We start from the raw sequence: 19,489 nt of genomic DNA, 5'->3' as shown, positions 1-19,489 counted from the left end.
GCTATCCTCGTCCATTTGCAAATGCGCCCCTTTTTCAATATGAGAAATATAGCAGAAAATTAATACCACCTGCTCTTTGATTGATCATGGCAACTGGAAATGCCTGCAGACTGGAGGAAAGCAAATGTTACTTCTAACTTGAGGAACACCCAAAGAATGATAGGCTTAGCTTGATCCCCAGGAAGATGATGGTGCAGCTAATCCCAGACACCATTTCTAGGTGCCTGAAGGATTGGAAAGTCATCAGGAATCATCAGCATGGATTCACCTAGGAGAGGCTGATGAACTTCTGTGATTAAATGACTGGCCTGGTAGAGCAGTGGACACGGTCTACCAAAACCACAGTAAGATTTTTTGACATTGTGTCACATAAGATCCTCATGAAGTATGGGCAGGATGAGAGGACAAACAGCTGGGCCCAAAAAGCGATGGCACAAAGTCTACTTGGAGACTGGAGATGTACCCAAGGGGTCAGCACCAAGTCCAGCCTTGTTCATTATCTCCATGAGTGATCTGGATGATTAGGCCAAGAACAGTGTGTGGGCCAGGTTTGCAGAGGGCACAACACAGAGGGCAGCAGCTGATGCAGCAGAGCATTGTGCCACCACCCAGACAGGAGAAATGGCAGATGGGAACTTCATGAAGTTTAACATGGGGAAATGCAAAGTCTTGCACATAGGGAGCAGCAACCCTCTGTGCAAGTGAAAAGGACCTATGGGTCCTAGTGGAAGCCAAATTAACAATAAGCCAAACAGTGTGCCCTTGCCACAAAGAGGCAAAAGGTATCCAGGGCTGCACTGTGAGAAGTGTTACCAGCAAAGTGAGGGAAGTGATACTTCCCATTTTTTCAGTACTGGTGAAGCGACAAGTAGGGTGCTTGTCCCCAGTACAAGGCAGATATGGAGGTACTGGAAAGTGCAGCAAAGAGCCACAAAAATGATTAAGTCCCTGGAGCATTTCTCACGGGAAGAAACACTAGGAGACATGTTTAGCCTGGAGCAGAAAAGCCAAAGGCAGGAATCTCAATGTATATCTGAAGTGAGGGTGCAAAGAAGATGAAGCCAGGCTATTCCCAGTGACAAGAGCAGGAGCAATGCACAAGATGAAAAATAGGAAGTCCTTGCTAAGCAACAGGAGAAACATTTTCACTGGCTGAGCACTGGCACAGGTTGCCCAGGAAAGCTGTGGAGAATCCACCCTTGGAGATATAGTAAAGACACCTGAATGTTGTCCTGAACAGGAGCCCTAGGTGACAGTTCTTGAGCAGGGGAGTTAAGAGGACCTCCAGAGGCCCCATCCAGCCTCAGTTACATGACTCCACTCAAGACTGAATATCTCATATCACCACCACATTAGCTTCTCCTCTTTAAATGGCTAAACAGCAAAAAACTAGGGTGGCCAGGGCCCACATCACCCTTTGTCCTACTTGGCCAAGGATGTGTGGGGACAACCTGGAGCCATGTGGGCATGGCCAAGACATTGTCCTGCTTGATACCATATTACATCATGGCTAGAAGTTGGGGGAAGGGACTTTCATTTCCTGAAGGGAGAGCGTTTCTTCTTCTGGGGAAGCAGTGGGGTAACACTGGTCCTGACCAGAGAGAACACTTTGGAGTGTTGATAGTCTCTTGGCCATCTTGTTCTTTGTCTTGGGGGTCATCCAGTGCCAAGTTGAGTGGTGAGCAATTTTTTGTACATAAATCACCTTTGTTTTATATACTTTCGTTATTAATATTGCTGCAATTACTGTAAATATTATTAATCTTATTGTTTCTACACTGTTCTTGTCTCAGCTTGAGATCTCTGTCTTTTGTCTCTCTCTCTCCTGAGAAGGTGGGGAAAGCAGACTGGCTACATGGGGCTCAGTTTCCATCTGAACTTAAACCAAAACAGTCTTCTTTCCTATTCTGTGGCAACAGTAGGACTTTATGCTATGTTAAACAAGCATCAGTGCAAGTCAAAGAGAAAAGAGAAGAATCATGGTCACAGATTGTGGCTTGTCACAGACAGATTGCAGTCTCTAGTCCCAAACTGATGTCTGAAATACTTTTACCTGAAAGCTCTCTTCTACACTGAAATACTTTTTAAGATTTAATTTAAGTAGGATAACTTAAATTGCTATAGAATTAAGCAATCTGTGGAAGTATCAGATGAACCTGCTTCAGCAAAAAGGTGAGAGTGACACAGCGGCACAGACAGCATTAAAAAGAAAAAGAGAGCATCACTTTCAATGGAGTCTTAATCTCTGATAGCTCAACCAAGAAGGGTGTTTACATCTGAGAGAATTATTCTTATATTTCTACTTCATTCATGACATACTTACCGATTTCTAGGCAGTGTGCGTGTCTTGTTGTCTATTCCTCCAGTTCCCACGTATTTATTTTGTCCACCTTGAAACCCATAATTCTTGCTCTCACCTATGAACAGTGATTCTGATACTTCCTGGCTGGCACCTTCATCATTTGGGAAGCTCCCATCACTATCAAAGTACATCAGAGATAAGTCTTTAGCCAAGACTCCCAGCAGATGATTATATCAAGGCATAGCTCTACTTTTACTTCTGTAAAAATCCTCCTCAAGCAAAGCAGTAGACTTCAAGCACAATACACAGAACAATAGATTTAATCATTAACATGAATAGAGACTAACTCACTGAAATGTTCACCAGAGCCAAACATTAAAATTTCTAACTCCCTTTGAAGTGCAGCACCTTTTTATTTACAGCTCACTTTTCCAATCCTAGAACCAGTTTGTTATAATCTAAATAGCAGCAATTTCAGTTCACTACCTAAGTTACTCGATATTTTTCATTAGAAAGAGATCTACCCCTACTAAATGCTCAACCCCTTTCTTTTCCATTACTCACTTTCAGCTATTCAGGAAGAAAATAAAATACTGCCTAAGGAATCATACAGTACCAAGAATACCTGGATAAATATAACCCTTCTGGTAAAGAGGCAGCAAACTGTGGTGTAAACCAAGCACAGGCTGAACTAAAGTGTAAACTTAGGCAGCTGTGCCAGTTTACAGCACCTATAACATCATCTGCACGACTGGAAATACAACCAGGCCCCAAACAGAAACCACAGCCTTATGAAAGCATACCTATTAATTTTAATAGATGCATGTGGATTTTCTAAGCTTCTATGTAAGGAAACACAGAAATTATTAACAAAGTACTCACCTAGCAAATGTCAAACCTATTCCATTGTCTGCAAACCTACAAGAAAGTCCAAAACATCAGGGTTTTTTTTCTGAATTATCCTACAACTGACTAATGTAAGCACACATGAAAAATGCAATGAAAAATCTTGAGTTTTTCTATTAATGGAACTTAAAACCACCACACAGTTAACTTTTCTAAAGCATTGTTGTTAAAAAGTAGTAGAATAATTTTCCACACATTTTAAGCAGGACTGGAGAGCTTCAAGGAGACAACAAATTCTAGTCTAAATTTACTGTCTCTACCAACTCTTAAGCTTCTTTTTATCATAGTTGTTTTTTTCCTGTGTAAGGCAGGTTCTCATCTAATCACATATAAACTTGAAGTTGTGAGCCAGTATGAAAGCTAATCATACTGAGAAATTCCTAAAATCAACCATCAATCCTCTCCTATAATCCTGTTGTAATGCTCTTTCATAAACAAAGCTTCAGGGTAAATTTCTTAACAGCATGCAGCTGTTTGCTTCCAAATACCTACCCAGAGTTCTGAATGAGGATATCCCCTCCCCTGACCCAGGCTCCATGATCATTGTTTTTGAAAGAGATTAATCTGTCAATCAGGGCAGCAACTCGGGGCTTTTCAGGATCTGCATCTTGATGAGGTCGAAACCTGGCAGAGACAAACACTCAGTACAAGAAAACTTTTTATTTTACATGTGCCATGTATGTTGCACTGAGTAAACTTGAAAGATAAACATTCATCTGATGGGCAAATTCCACTCTGCTTCATGTTTGGAGTGAAAGAAGCTAAAAGCAGTTACATCTCCGGCCCTCTAGCACTAGAAAAGTGTCTTTGGGGTTTAATGAAGCAGGAACATGAAACATCTCTTTTCCAGTAACTCTCACAGACTCTTGCTCACTCTCTCTAAGCTTCTTTTAGCTGCCTTTAGCCACCCTTTGTCACCTTTTTCTTTCTGCCCTCCCTATTTGTAGTGAAGCATTAATGTGAAAGTTTGGTGAAGGGAATTATAAGCTCCTTGGAAGGACACAAAGGGCTGACACAAGTTACGCAAGAACAGTCTGAACATTTGTCCAACTGGTCTTTCAAATGTTTCAAACTCTTCTGACATACAGCAGTGCTGCTTCTTTGGGCAGGCCTGAGATTTTTTTATTGCACTGCTACCAAGATGGTCCTCTACAGTACATTATGGCTAGAATCTAGTTTAAGTCACAGGAAGAAACAGTCTGATTAAGAACTGGTGACATTTTCACTTGATTACCCCCCAGGACCCCAGACAAAAGGCAATAAATTTTAAAAAAATTGCAAACAGGTATTTTGAGTGGGTAAAGTCTGCTATCCCAGTCACCTTAATACTCTTGTGTTCAGATTTGCATCTGCCCCCTCCCTATCAAAGGGGAAAAAGGGGAAGATAGGTAAATGTTAGGTTTTGATAGTCCCAGTCTTCTCAATTAACATTTGAATCCCTCCAGTCTGGTTCCATGTGTAATGACTGGGGACCTCACACAGTTATGCAGTGCCTCATTCCTTTTCTTTCTGCTGTGAAACATGCAGTTTCATTCACTGAGTTTCTTGCATCCTCAACACACTACAGGCTCTCAGAGGGCATCTTGCCCTTCTCAAGCTCCTCATGATAACCTATTATGACTGAGGTAAACCACAGAAGTTATATGGGCTTTCTGTCAAAATATGGAACTAGTAGGCTCTTTTCCAAATTACGAGGTATTGAGTATCACCAAAAAAAAAATTGGAACTTTCCTCTTTGCATCTGTAGCAGTCACTTAAATGTCCTTTTCTAAAACACAGGTCAGTTGACAATAATTTTCAGTGCTTATAAGTATAAGCACTGTTGACATAATAAAATGTTGACAGATACAGTTATCCAGTATTAATTTAACCACTATCCCAGGCTATTTTATTTGAAGTTCAGGAGAAGACTAACCAGGCACAGTATAGCTTGGAACTTTCCTAGACTCTCCATTACTTTCTCTCACTTTGTAAACTGAAGAAAATGTGGTTGATTGTACCACCTCTGTAAAGAGCCTTCAGTAGAACTGTACCACCGAGCTACGACTCCCAAGTCTAGAAGGAACAGCAGAAACATTCAGCAGTGGGAAAGGTGAGTGGATGCACTACTGAAACCTTTTTTTATCAATTAGTTAAAACTCAGTTATAAATCAAAAGATCAGATTTTAAAGGAATATTTTTATATTAGCAGCAATTCCAGAGAACATTTTAAGCATGACAGTTAAGCATGTTTAAAACAATGTCTTCTAAGATGGAAATTATCCTGAACAAAATCTTAGAAGAAACCCAAATCCCTTAAGAGACACCATCTCTGTTGTTCCCAAAACAGATGAATAAATCAGGGAAAAGAATGTATATGAGCTTATTGTTTGGTTATAATTTATAACTCATTTTATTGTTCTAAAAGGATTTTTCCCCATGTGACTGTAAGAGCAGTCTCAAAACTTTGCTGTTTTTCACTCACTTGAAAGAAAATATCCTTTACCTTGCATTGTTGTCCAAACAAAGATATTCTCTGGGATCATCAGCACTAGCATTAGTTGTTTTAACACCCTTATCAATGAACAAACCAGCCTGAAATAAGCAAAGAAAGAAATTTCATACTATCCAAAATGAAAGATAGATTAAAAATGAAATTCTAGAATTTTAAGCATTGCATTCCATACACATATTAGAAACTCTTAGATCTTTCAGTTCAGCTTCAACTGGCATATTGTCTAAAGGAAAACTAGCTAATTAATATAAAAAAACAGTCTATGCTAAAAGAAAATGAATTATTTGTGATTTATAAAAAAAAAAAAAAAGTAATGGAAAATGATCAAAGTTCACTTCAGATTTCTTTCACAAGATGTATTTGAGGTTTTCGATTTATTACCACATGCTGTTCTGGAAAATCTGGAAGCCAGTCTTTTGGTGAGTTCAAATTATTGTCATAAGTGGAAAAGAAAAACCCTAAACACACTGTGAAAAATACTTTGTATTTCACTTTAATTTAAACTACCTTTACTACTGAAATTTATTTTGGTCCAAGCAGTAATAAGCTTGAAACTTAGTAATACAGTATGAAATAAATTACTTGAGAAAATAAAAGCATGAGGAAGCATTTGTGCTCTTTTACCTGAATTACACAGAAATACCTGTGACTACTTTCACCTCGGATCCAAGTTACGATTAGAACTGAGTCTTATACACAAGCAGATTCTCTGACCTGCTAGTGGAGTTCTCTTGCAACATGGAATTTTATCACACAAATTGTGACCCTTATTTAAAGATGATAATAACTATACAGGTGGAAGTATTTTCTTGACAATGCACTTTTGCATTCAGTATGTTCCAATTCCAATCTGAACAAAATGCCCTACAATCCCAAACACAGTGATAACAAAACTTCCATCAAACATTTCTTAGTATCCAGACAGCTGCCAGGCAAAATCAGTTTCACTCAGGAAAAAAAAAGAATAATCGATAAAGGTTCTATGAGATTTCAATAGCTAAACTATGAGAATCTCCCACAGCAACCAAACACAAATAAGTGTTTATTTAGAGTTAGGTAGCTTTGTAAATATCATTATATTTATAAATACACACGGCAACTAGATTCCAAATGAAATACTGTAAGGACTCCAGCTGAAGTGAAGCTTTAGCTGAGATGTAGAAAAGATTTGAAAGTCATACTAACACAACACTCCTCAATAACTGTAGGCTGAGAAGTCTGTAAGAAAACTGTTGCAAATAAGTGAGCTCCTGAAGGCAACATTAAAGCTTAATATCTAGCCAGAGGCTGTCACCATGTGCAAACACCTAAGACTCAGAAAAGTAAGTTGTAGCTACTGCAGCAAGCTATGAGATGAATCACTACTATAATAAACTTTGATTCTTCAAGGGTCAGCTTTCTTTGGAGTAGGAAATAAAACTGCAAAAAGTAGCATCTGAAATACTACTTCTGAAAAAAGTAGTTTATTAGAAGTATTAACTGATTTTAGTAGTTTGCATCTTATGAGGATCTGAAACAGTGAATACTCAAGATGTAGCTAGAAAACACACCCACGATGATTATACATTATTCTACAGTACAGTTCAAACACAGCACAAAAATCTATATCCTACCCAGCTTATAATGGGAACAGACAAGTTTTAATATAAAATACTGAGAAATAAAACCTTCAGATTTTTTTAATAGCATACTACATTACCTTAAAATTAGAATGAACCCTGTTGTTATAGAAGATTCCTAGGGGTGTAAGCTCTGATTTGGTTTCAATGCCTAAACTATGAGAATCTCCTGTAGCAACTCTGTGGAACAAATACCAAATTCCAGCATCCTGCAAATCATAAGAGGAAAATATTACTTATAAGTGATTCTGATACTATTATTGGTGCTGATATAAATTTTAAAATAAAGTCTCCCAACAACAATTTAATCATTGAAAGAGTGGGATTTTGCAAATAGGGCTAAATTTTAGTGGACAGTATCAACTAAAAAGTGTTTTGCTTCTCAGTAAAGCCATTCAACACCACATATTTAGGATGTTATAATATTTCAAAGTAGAAAAGTGTCCAAGTTAATGTAATTCATGCATTTCAGTTATGTAATCCAACACACTAGATTTTCTTTTACTAGCAGATAATACTATTCACAGTAAGATACGCAAAAATCATTCCTCCTGTCCTTACTGTTCCAGTCTGTTAAGGCTGGTTCATAAAACTTTAAATGGCACAACCGAAAAAGCCCTCAAGAGATTTCAGAAGACAGGAAAAAAAACACATCAAGAAATCTGGCTATTACAGGGCACTGTGCCAATGACATGCAGTAATAATTTTAGTATTTGTTCATTTTCTATACTTCTTTAATATCTCTGCTCATAACCTGGATTTATCTGCTAAATAAGACCCACAAAATTTTACTTTTAGCTCCATTTGCATTCACAAGAGGTGGCATCATGACAACATCTGTATTGCAAACACCTACAGACATCAAAACTTTTGCCTGACCATAAGTTTTGTGCCCTTAAAAAATAATAAAAAAGGCACATTAAAGGATAAAAAGGTAGCTAAAGAAACACTGAGTGCTTCATGTCACAAAAAAAGTCATCAGCCTTTTCAAGAAACATGGATAAAGCCAATTCACCCTGGCTTAAAAGATTTTATGCTTTTCACGCCAAGAATATAGTAATTTTCCAATGAGTGCTGGAAATTCTACTTTACAGTAATGCTCCCATCCCAGTGTGTAATGATGATGCACTGACATTTCTGGTGATTAACCATTACAAAGCAAATATGGATGTTCCATTAATAAAAATACCAAAATCTTACCTCACATATAATTAAGTACAGCTCTGCGCTCTGTGCTTGGCAGACTCAAATAAATTTTAACCAAAACACCCCCTGATGCTTGAAAAATAGGACTTAGATAAACTTAAAAGCTTGCTAAACATCTGCAAGCACTCAGAAACATGAATAAGGTTGGGGATTTTTTCCTCTTCTCTCTCATACACACCAAAAAGAAAGAAACATCTACTGCCTATACAGCCTTACAATAGGCTTCACTACATAATTAAGGACCTGGGGGAGGAAAGGAATTATTTGGCTGTGAATTGCTCTAATTCATAACAGCAAAAGCTCTATAGGGCAGAGTCTGTATGAATACAGTCAAATTATTCTATTCCTGAAACAATAAGCTGTGGTCCCTTCATACTAAAGTGCTTACATCCATGCAAGGGATCTGTATCAGAGTGGCTAGACTTTGTTACAGACAAATGCTTGCTCCAGCCAGGAACATACTACTAACAAAAAGATGTAACATCTGCTGGGATGAGCTAGACAGGCAGAAAAAGACCTTGCAGATCTTAAGCACCAGATCAAAGAAGGAAAGAAGCTGTTTAACTTAGCCTGCACTGCCTAAACTAGATATATTACATTAAGCAGGCAAAATGTTAAGACATTGAGACAGAAAAGAACTGGTTTAATTTGGGAGGTGAGTCCAGATTCCTCCTAACGGTAGACAGTCAAGTAGAAAATAAACAGAAATAAACCCACTACAATAAAGGCAACAAGAATTAGATCACACAAAAAACAGAACAAAATTTTCTGATTTTTTTTTTATACTCCAGATATTTCAACTCAGCTAAGTATTTTGAATTCTATTCTATTTATTAATAAGTCACCTGTTAATAAATAAATCATTTCTTTATGTAAGTGTTATCAGGTATAGATAAATATTATCTGTGGCTAAAAATACGCAGGCTCATATTCTTCCAACACTAGAGCCTTTGCAACAACAATCAACAGCCTTTCCTGTTTTCCATTTCCATTGATCTCTTCATAAAAATCCAATTAAAAACTTTACATATCTCAGCCTCTCATCCAATACAGAACAAACTCCAGCCCTCCCTCCTCCACAGTATGTACAGATCTTCCTATCACAGGCAGCTATGACAAGACATTTGCACAAGGTTCAGAATAAGCAAAAACATATCAACAGTCACTGGCTGGAAACAATTGACTAACCACTGACAGAAAAGAAGTGTTTTAGCTGTTTCTTATGCAACGAACACCCTTTTATAGTAATTTTTCATTCCATTGACTACTGCTCTTGCAGAGCTGTCACTAAACTCATGACAACCTGATAGAAAATACAGTAGACTTAATATGAAATGCACGAATTCCATGAAAATAAAGGGATTTCTTCATAGACACTACTACATTTCTACACTGTCAGGTCAATTAAATTCAAAGAAGAGATCTCCTCTGTTGCAGCCACAACAAAGATTTTTGGCATGACTTAAATGCACCACTAGACATACCCTGCACTTTCAGTGCCAATATGCTGCCAAACATAAAATGATTCATATATAAAAAAGAAAAATACATGTATATCTGGCAGTGTAAATGTTACAGATTTTACAAATGCCAGTGACATAAGCAGTTTGTCATTAATGACACCATATGCCTTACCTGTGAGCCTGCTGCTGCATTATTTATAAGATGATTGTTGGGATGAGAAATCCAGAATGTTGAAACAGCCCTGAAATATTATTCAGAAACAAGTTACTACAGAAAACCTCTATCTCCAACAGAAATAACTTCCCTTTTTAACATTCACATCAGAAAAGTCTCAACTGATGAAGTAACTGCTTCACATTCAAAATACAAATCACAAAACCTCCCACATTGGAAGTCAAAATGCCTTTTTATTTTTTGGTTCAGTACACAGTATTGTATTTAATATTGTGCAGAGATCCCATGTAATGTTAAACTGTTTTAAGAAGCTTTCAAAATAAACAAGTAGTATTCAGAAAAAATAGTGGTGACAACCTGAGAATATGCATATATTTATGCAGTAGTGAAGATGTTCAACAGACTTTTAAGATCCCTAGTATCACAAGAAAGAACAATATTCCTATAATATAATATTCCTTTTTTTTTTTCTTTAATAGAAGACTACATGTTAATTTTTCTTGCTATTTTTAAAATACCATTACTATGTGAACTACATTCATTAAATTATAGATAAAAATGTTTCCATCTGTGTTTTGTTAAGAGACCATTTTTGGTGGGTTTTACTTTTTCATCATGACATACTCACATGCAGTCTGTGGCTGGCACTGGGACGTAACTTCCATACACCTTATCCCTAATCCCAATACACATGCTGCTGTTTCTGTCTGTAGGTAGAAGAGTGCCTGGTTTTGTGACTAGCCCAAGGTTGTGGAACAAAGTATTCCTCTGCTCAATGCCATCTTCTATGAAAAAACAGTGACCTAGTGTGTCGTAGCCAATGGTGTCCTTTATCTGTAGAAATACAAGTTCATTATGTCAGTAGTAACAGCATTTACTGAGATTTATTTGACAAATACCATCTAGTTTTACTATCTTGGCACAGCTGCAGAGTGAAGTGTCAGTATCAGCAGATACTCAGAAGATTCAAGCACACAGTTTTATTCATCCCTTACAAACACACTTCTGTGTCTGTGGAATTTAGCTGCCTTACAGCTGTCATACAGTTAGCTCCTCTAAGAGTCTGAAAAAACAGAATGGTGAGAACTGCTAAATTACTGCTTGCAGTAATTTATTTATCCACTGAAATAAGAAAACCATTGCTGAGCACTGGATTTGCAGAAGGGATGGGATTATTTCGTCATCTAAATGTTCTTTATAATATTTATTCAAACATAATATGTTTTACTCTCTGTGTACCTACCAGTAAACCATTAGTTGCATGAACAGTCACACATCTGGAAAAACAGTGATGAATGGAAAGACCTTCCAGGTAAGTTTTAAAAGTATATCCTCCTTTTTCATCCACATCTCCACAGAGGTGAAAGTGAACAGGGTAACTTCCAATCTGCTGCTGGCCCATTTGCTTCAATTCCACATAGGAAAGGTGAACAGATGTAAAATTCTTCAAAATCTAAAAAAAGAAAAAAAATGAAGTCCAGAGTGAATAACCAATTTGCTTTTTAACCAATGGAAATTTTAAGTTAATACATCATCTACCCCAGATGTACAGAAGCTAGATGTACACAGTTGCCACAGGCCAATACAATAAAAGTTAGAAGAAATGTTACTGTCTTTTTCTACAAGATGCCTTAAAAAACTGTATCCTTCATACATAAGTTCAAAATGTGTATCTCCATGTGGCTACAACAGAGGAATTTTCACCAGGCATACTGCCACACTTTACTGTTCGGTCTTTACCAGGTGGCACATTAAATATTCTTACATGTACTCTCCAACCAAGCAGAAGTCACCCACATCTGGGTGTGTCTGTAATGAAGCTGCACCAGCACAGTCCACCTGGGAGAGGCTTAGCTGAATAAAAAGCACAAAATAATGCAGATTCAAAGGAACTTGTTGAGATACCTTGTCCAGTTGAGAGCTTGGTGCTAGGTCAGCTTCATAAGACAGCTGCTAATTGCTCAGAGAATACCTCCCGTCACAGAGACGCTCATGATGTCAATTGGTTTCATTTTCCCAGTGTATGAGCACTATTTGCCTTCTTGAAGCCTGGTCCCATCGCCTCTTATCCTACTGCTGTGCACCTCCAAGTGCTGGAGGCCACTCTGAACCTCCACCAGTACCTGAAGATAGCAGCAAGATCCCTCCTCTCAGCTCCCTGTCACTTATCATCACACACTGCCACACCACCTTTCCTGGACACACCCCAGTACATCTAGGTTTTCATTGCAGTGAGAACCCAAAACTGGACACTGCACTTCAGAGAAATGTCTTTACTAAAGAATACATGAAATTATCCTCACAATCATGCAACTTCACAGTAAAGTTACTGTGTATGAATTAAAGTCATAATTGGGTTGTACTAGAAATGCAGGAAAGAGAAAGTATTTTCTTCCACCTACTCTGCTATAAAAGCATAAACAAGTGCAACACCTGAACTGCAAGGAACCAACCTGAGTTAAAAATCAAACAAAAAAAACCAGAAACCAAACCGAAAGAAACCCTACTTATTTTTATTTTTTTTTTAATTTCATTTCATTAATTTACATGTACTGAGTATTTATCAAAAATACCAATTTTCATAGGGAAATCAATATTTTTTTTCCTCCTCTTCTAATTGAATTCTTAGGGTTTGCATACCTAACATGGTAAAAACCTGATCTTTTAGGCATCCCAAATCTCTAGCTCTTACTACTGAACAGCATCACAACTGCAAGCCAATGTCTCTCCTCACTGGCACTAAGCCCCCTTTAAGGCTACTGAACTAGTAACCAGTAGGAAATATAGGATGTTCAAAAGCTATTGCATTTCCTAACGTCTAGGATCCCTCTGCTTGAGCATGTAAGATTAGCATAAACCAAAAATACTTTCAGTGCTGAAATCCAGATTTGGCAGCAGAAACCACTACTCAGTCTCCTGGGAACAATTTCACTTTGATGAATCAAAATGTTTGTTTTCTCTTCTACCTTCCAGACAACTGAAGGTCTGCCTATGTACACTTTTGTGGCAATCAAGGTCACACTTAGCAAGATTCACAGCTTGCCATTATCTTCTTTCATTACATTATCTTGATTGCACCTACCTTCTTCCACAAAACAAAAGCTGCCAACATAGTAGGAAAAGGCTTATTTTCTTTCCCATTATTATGGTCACTGCTATGAAATTAAAATCTGTACCAAAATACATTAGAAAGAGATTTAAACATGATGACCACATAATGAGCACATATATATTTGCTATTAAAATTTGAGGCCTCAGACTTCTCTAGCATCACTGAAGCACTGCTGCTCAAATCTTTCATCTAAAAATGTAAGTGAACCCAAGTTTAAATACTAGTTTCTAGAACACTCCTTCCTCTCAGCTTTGTTTATAACTATAATACAAGAAATTTGAAGCAGTTTCCTTTATATTACCTTAGTACTTGCATATTTTTAAGAAACTAAATATAAAACCCCATAGTACAAGTCAGTTTCTTCCCCCTCTCTGCCTCTCTAGTGTTCAGGTTCAGATGGGAAATCTGAACTAGGATTCAGTGTTCTTCACCTTTGTAGCTGGGGAGGTACAAAGGCAATGAAAGGAGAGATCAAGCTTTATTCTGTAATATTATAGGATGCATATGCATGGATGTCACTTGTTTAATCCCTGCCATACAATGTCCCAATACCTGCTAGACATTTCTAGAACAGTTTATGCATTATATCCCTTCCTTAAATTTTGCAGACTAAGACTTATGGAGTTAAATCTAATCTGGGTAAAGCTGAGAATGAAGTCATTTCCACACAAAGCAACTGAATGAGTTAATGTTCTTTAAGTTTTCAAATCCCTTGAAGTTAAACATTAATCTTTTTGTCGTTAATATGCATTTATATGACAGAAAGTTAATTTAAAATGTTTTTCAAACCTTGATATGTCCCCCATATGTATCATAACTGAAGAATTGACACTCCTTTTCAAGATAGCAGGTATTTTCTGTCTCCCCCTTTATTAGGATATTTCTTGTAAGAACTCCAACTTCTGCTCTCATGTCCACTCCATCAATTACTTCTCCTACATGAGGAAACTGAGGGTTTTCTGTCCAACAACATGTTTTGTAGCAGAAGGGAAAAAAAAGAAAAAAAGTCACCACTGATTAAAACCAGAATCAACATATATATAAAAAAAAAAAGCAAGATAACTGCATCAACAAAAACTGTGCATTTGTCTTCCTTAATGTGCTGGTCTCTCTTAGCTTCTCTTGTGGTAGGTATATTTTTCATTTTAATAAGAAACTAATCCTCAAAAAAAATCAACATTTTATTTTCAAGTATGTCTTACAGTTTTGATCCAACAGTTTGTGAACAGAATGGGGGAAAAAGTAAGAAAAGTTTAATGTATTAATGTTTTAAACTTCTAGTGAAACACAGGTGCAGACTTGCTTTTAAAAGAAAAAAGATGCTGGCTGCTTAATCTGTTTCAAAGACAAATTAAGAACTGAAAGTGAAGCCAAAACACTGTTTGAAAATGCTGTATTTATCTCCTCCTAAAGAAAAAAGGACTTGCTTTCCTAACTATATCCCCTCTTTCTTAGGTAGCTATTCTGAAGATGCATAGGCTCAAAATTAGAGAAAAGGAGATAGTCTAGTTTTACACCCTTCTTCAAAAACACAATCTAATTCTCATTGAAACTGAGAAAATTATCTGGTTCTGTAAACCTTAAAAAATGCATTTATGTATTTATTGATACTCTGAATACAGACTATCACTATCCCTCCAAGCCTTAAAAAAAAGGATATAAGCCTAAACTACCACAACATGAAGCAGAACTAAGAGTGATACCAACACTGTATCTGCCTCTGAGGATTTAAAAAGACCAGACACATCTGTAAATGGCACTGCACTCCTCTCCCTAAAGGCTTGCCTATTGTTTTTCCCTGTATTTGACTAGCAACTCAAGAAATCAAGGGCAGACAGAGTAACCAGGGCTCCTACAACACAACACTTTTTTTGTTTCCCTACTACAGAAAGGTCAAACCAGCAAAAAAACTATCAAAACAATGCAAGAAATAATTTCAAAGGGTGGTATGTTCTTCAGCATGTCAAGTTTATCATTACACAGAAAATTCATTCTCTGTGGAACAATTATGTAGGGTGGTATGGGGATTTTCTGAAACTGTATAAATTACTATGTCAAAGAAAATTATATTGAGGGTGGCAAAGAACCCCAACTGGGAAAGTTGACTCTAAGTCCACCCCCTTTAATATCTTTGTAGTTTAGCTAGGATTTACTTAAAAAAAAAAAAAAAAAAGCCAATATTTTGTATTTTATGCCATATTGTAAATCTTGTGAAAACTAATTTTTTTAACCTTTAAAAGCAGCTGCCTTTTCATAGCACATGATTTCCAGGATGAAATAGTCTACACACACACTATTCAGTGGTGACATGAAGCTTCTTAAACTTCAGGCTGCAACCTTCCAGTTAAATTTGCTGTTTAAAACACTGTACCAAATAAAATACAGAACACAACGCTTAAGAACAAAGCCCAGAAATATCATGTACAATAGCACCAAGTTAGCTCTGCAGCTTCACTCAAACTGGTATTCTCTGATGGCGTAAGCACAGATACGCTTTCCTCATGTTTGAGATTTCTCAATGCAGTAAAACATACATGACCCATACTAAGAAATGTGTGAGAAGCAAATTTCACCTCCAGAGGGACAGACAAACTGGCATTTCCTTAAGGCACAGGTGGACAGGGAAATCTGAGGGTGTTGACAGAAACCTTCTGAGAATTAAGAAGGAGAAGAGCAGTTTGCAGAAGAGGAAGTTGCGCTGTGCAGAAATTAGTGGGACAAAACCAGACGGAGAAGAGCGCCCGTGAGCTGCTGCAAACTAACACTGCAGAACAACACTCGTTAGTTTACGCTATGGAATGACACTGCAGCCCACCAGGAGCGAGAGGGGAAGCTCCAGAACAGAAGCTGGAGGACACCAAGGGGAAGGGCGGCACCATGGAGCAGGTGTGGAGCAGCAGAAGGAAAACAGAGACGCCAGCATAGCTGGCAAGCCAGTCTCTTGGGAGGCTCTTGTGATGTCAAGCAGAATGACTCACATAATAAAAAGAAATTGGTCAACAACATGCATGACCATTTACTTGTGCATCACACCCAAAGGAAAACCAGACTGCAACTACTCAGGGACATCCTGTGAGAGCAGAATCTTGGAAGGGCCACCTATTTTATAATCATTTTGTTGGGAAGAAAAAGGAGTCTGAGAGAATTTCCTATTTTTATTTCTACTTTTTTAATAACAAAAGAAACAGAAAAAATTATAATGATAATAGTTCAAAAGATGAGAATGACACTAAAAGCAAGGGAAACAAGTAATGACTGCAACAGCTATTCAAGCATGTATAAAGAGAACTTGTGAAAAGACAGAAAGACGCCAAGGAGGGAAAACAAGCCTAACCCTACTGGAAAAAAAAAAAATAAGGCATTCAATGAGCCTGGGAAGAAATGAGAAAGAAAAGTTAGCATGGTGAGCTTGCTCCTTTATAGCAAGGAGAATTACACATCAACGTATGTGGCAACAAATCCATACAGCAATTTGAGAAAAGGCTGCTCTTTACTGCTTCCACTCGAGGGCCTATCCAGCAGCAAATACACATCTCACACAGATCTTCAAGTGGTGACTGCTCTCATACCTTTGACTTTAACCTGATGCATGGTACACTCTGGGCAGGGAAGGAGAGTGAATTCCTCTGTCTGATACATCGAATAGTCTGTGCTCGCAACCACAATCCTGTCTCCAGGCTCCCAACTACTAACATCATCCAGAAGATTCAGTATTACTCCACCCACTGCTTCCACCTGGAAGCCTGATATAGGGACACCTAATTGGAAAAAAAAAAAAAAAAAAAAAAAAGAAAAGGATTATATTCACCTTTATATCAAACAATTCCCAAGAAGATACTGATAAAACACCTATGAGATTTTGCAGGCCCCAAAGCTCTCTAAAGTCCAACTCTGGCTTCAAACATGCCAGTGGGAGATGCCTTTACAGCCTGTTTAGTTATTGAATCTCAAACAAAAAAAAAGGGAAAACACAAAACTAATGGTGACTGGAATAAACTATGATTTTTTTTTTTTCTTCAAAAAACCCTGCTATCATATGGCAGTAATTTGTAGGTCTGAAGCAGCTACTTCTGCTTGCTTCAACTGACATGTTTTTTGCCATTTTAAACCCTACAGATGTAATCAAGGACTTGGAAAACAAAGTGTTTTTTAAGAACAACTAATAGAACAGTTTGGCAGACTAAATTGCACACACATAGAATTTCATTGGCTTACGATGAATTTGCATAACTTCAGCTGCTTTTGCTAACTCTTGAGCCTAACTTTAAAGCACCAGTAAGTAAAAGATGTATTTTGGTGGATTTCTTTTATAAAATGTAAATCTACACATTTTCATGGCGTGGTAGTGAATAGTAAAAGGGTAATACCAAATAGCTCAACTGCCCAAATAAATTTATGACTACCATAAAAAATTTTTGAGGAAAACACAATAGCATTTAGTAATTCTAAAAACAGAAGGAGATGATTACCCATAGAAACTCAGATCAAAGATATCCTAAATTTTAAAAAAAATTAATAAAGGACAAAAGCAAGCAAGTGATGGGTCTTCTATATTTTTATACCACATACTCAATTTTGTATCAGAACGGCTGCCTAAAGTTCAGCACTCTAACAGCAACCAAAAATTGTAACAAGGATAAAACATTTCTTTTGGCTTTTGTAGGTGTTTTTTTAGTACCATGATCAACATCTCAAAAGCTTACAATTTAAAATATACGTGACTGCCAAATTACTAAAATAAATTTTAAAAGCATCAGAACCTATAAGACTATCTTCATCTAAATATACTAGAATTTAAGAGTCAATATTATGCTGCTCACATACTATATACAAACTGAGTGAGAAAACAGGCCGTACTGAAGAACTGTGTCCTCCTATTTCAATCATAGCAAGAAAAAACAACTTATAGAAGCACTCAAAAATTTAAATTGCAATGAGAAGTTCTAGTGAAAAAAAAGCATATAAAGTATTTTTTTTCTTTTTCCCCAACTGTAGGATTTCACAAAACACTTTCCTACCATCATTCCATTCGCTGTAAGCTCTCACAACAAACTTCTGACCATCCGCTGTGAAAAACTCTTTTTGAGCAAGAGCTTTCCCACCAGTGCTGTGGTTTTCATAGTTTCTCACTGATTCATTACAGGAAGAATTTCCACCACCTATGACACCAACTAAAGCCCAGGCTTGCCTGTGAAAATCAAAAATGAATGTTTAAATATAATGGCCCTTTAAAAATTCTTTACAAAACCCGGAAAAGACAAGGAGCATAGTAGTCATAAAAAAACCTTTTGCTTGCTCTTCCAAATTAATTTTAAAATGCAAAATGTAGAAGGAAATGGGCAGTGGATAATTAAGTTAAAATAGTTTAAAATAACTGGGTGTCCTATACACAAATTGGCAAATACAAGAGCTCTTACTGGGGAAGACTTTCATATATATTTTTAGTAAAACATTCAATAGATATTGATACACAACATTTTTCCAAAAGCTAATTGTTAGAGATGTGTGACAGAAGCCACACAGGATTCTACTCCCAAACAGCTTTAGCAGGGCCCAGGAGGAGAAGGAGTCAATGCCAAAGTTCCTGCCATAGCCCCAGCAACACCCCAAAGGAGCAGTCAGGACTCCAGGGGACCACGTGTTTCTCAGGCCAGGAGGGATGGACACAACCAGCAACAGCCACTGGTGCTCACCCCTGTGCTAGACGGGCAATAGCTTTTGAATCTTTCAGGATGCTCAGACCCAGAAAAGGAAATGCATGCACAACCTTTGTACAATATACCACTGATGTGTGAGTCTTTGAAAATTAAAAGCGAAGCGTGCACCACAGAAAACTGCCACCAAGTTAAAAAAAACAAGTTTCTTTTGGTGTCCTTTACTACTCTGTAATGCAAAGGAAGCAGTCGAGATCATCTATTAAAAAGCCAGACAATTTTGCATCATTAAAGCTGAATCATTCATCCCAAGTGAAAACAGTGTCAGCTAGCTGGACTGCAGGCTGTTGTTAATGATTAATTCAAAGGCAGATATTAAACCTACCTTCAACCCAGTTGCCTTTATTTTAACCCTTCCTGAAGTTTTTGTTGATTTGGATGAGAAAGCCAAACAATACTTCAGGCATTAACATGTTCACAGAAATAGTACATACTGGAACAGCTTTTTGGTAGCAGCAGCAGCAAACAAATTGAACATTTCACATACCGACATTTAAA

The 19,489-nt window shown here is 37.3% G+C and overlaps 1 protein-coding gene across 5 annotated transcripts in view; it reads right to left on the bottom strand.

Annotated features, from left to right (window-relative positions):
• CEMIP2 (cell migration inducing hyaluronidase 2) overlaps positions 1-19,489 on the bottom strand; it is a 62,668-nt gene that overhangs the window by 9,755 nt on the left and 33,424 nt on the right. For all 5 annotated transcript variants that reach the window (XM_086869345.1, XM_023944696.2, XM_086869346.1 and 2 more), the window contains 11 exons: positions 18,296-18,465; positions 16,847-17,035; positions 14,067-14,236; positions 11,409-11,618; positions 10,794-10,999; positions 10,163-10,232; positions 7,402-7,530; positions 5,694-5,782; positions 3,701-3,832; positions 3,185-3,220; positions 2,324-2,479 (listed from right to left, as the gene is read on the bottom strand). In XM_086869345.1, coding sequence (XP_086725471.1) covers positions 2,324-2,479; positions 3,185-3,220; positions 3,701-3,832; positions 5,694-5,782; positions 7,402-7,530; positions 10,163-10,232; positions 10,794-10,999; positions 11,409-11,618; positions 14,067-14,236; positions 16,847-17,035; positions 18,296-18,465 — 1,557 coding nt within the window. The remainder of the gene's footprint in view (positions 1-2,323; positions 2,480-3,184; positions 3,221-3,700; positions 3,833-5,693; positions 5,783-7,401; positions 7,531-10,162; positions 10,233-10,793; positions 11,000-11,408; positions 11,619-14,066; positions 14,237-16,846; positions 17,036-18,295; positions 18,466-19,489) is intronic.

The sequence above is a fragment of the Cyanistes caeruleus genome, chromosome Z, assembly GCF_971803275.1.
Source record: "Cyanistes caeruleus chromosome Z, bCyaCae1.hap1.1, whole genome shotgun sequence".
Taxonomy (NCBI): domain Eukaryota; kingdom Metazoa; phylum Chordata; class Aves; order Passeriformes; family Paridae; genus Cyanistes; species Cyanistes caeruleus.
The sequence above is the reverse complement of the archived record's forward strand: the minus strand, read 5'-3'. Positions and strand labels throughout refer to the sequence as shown.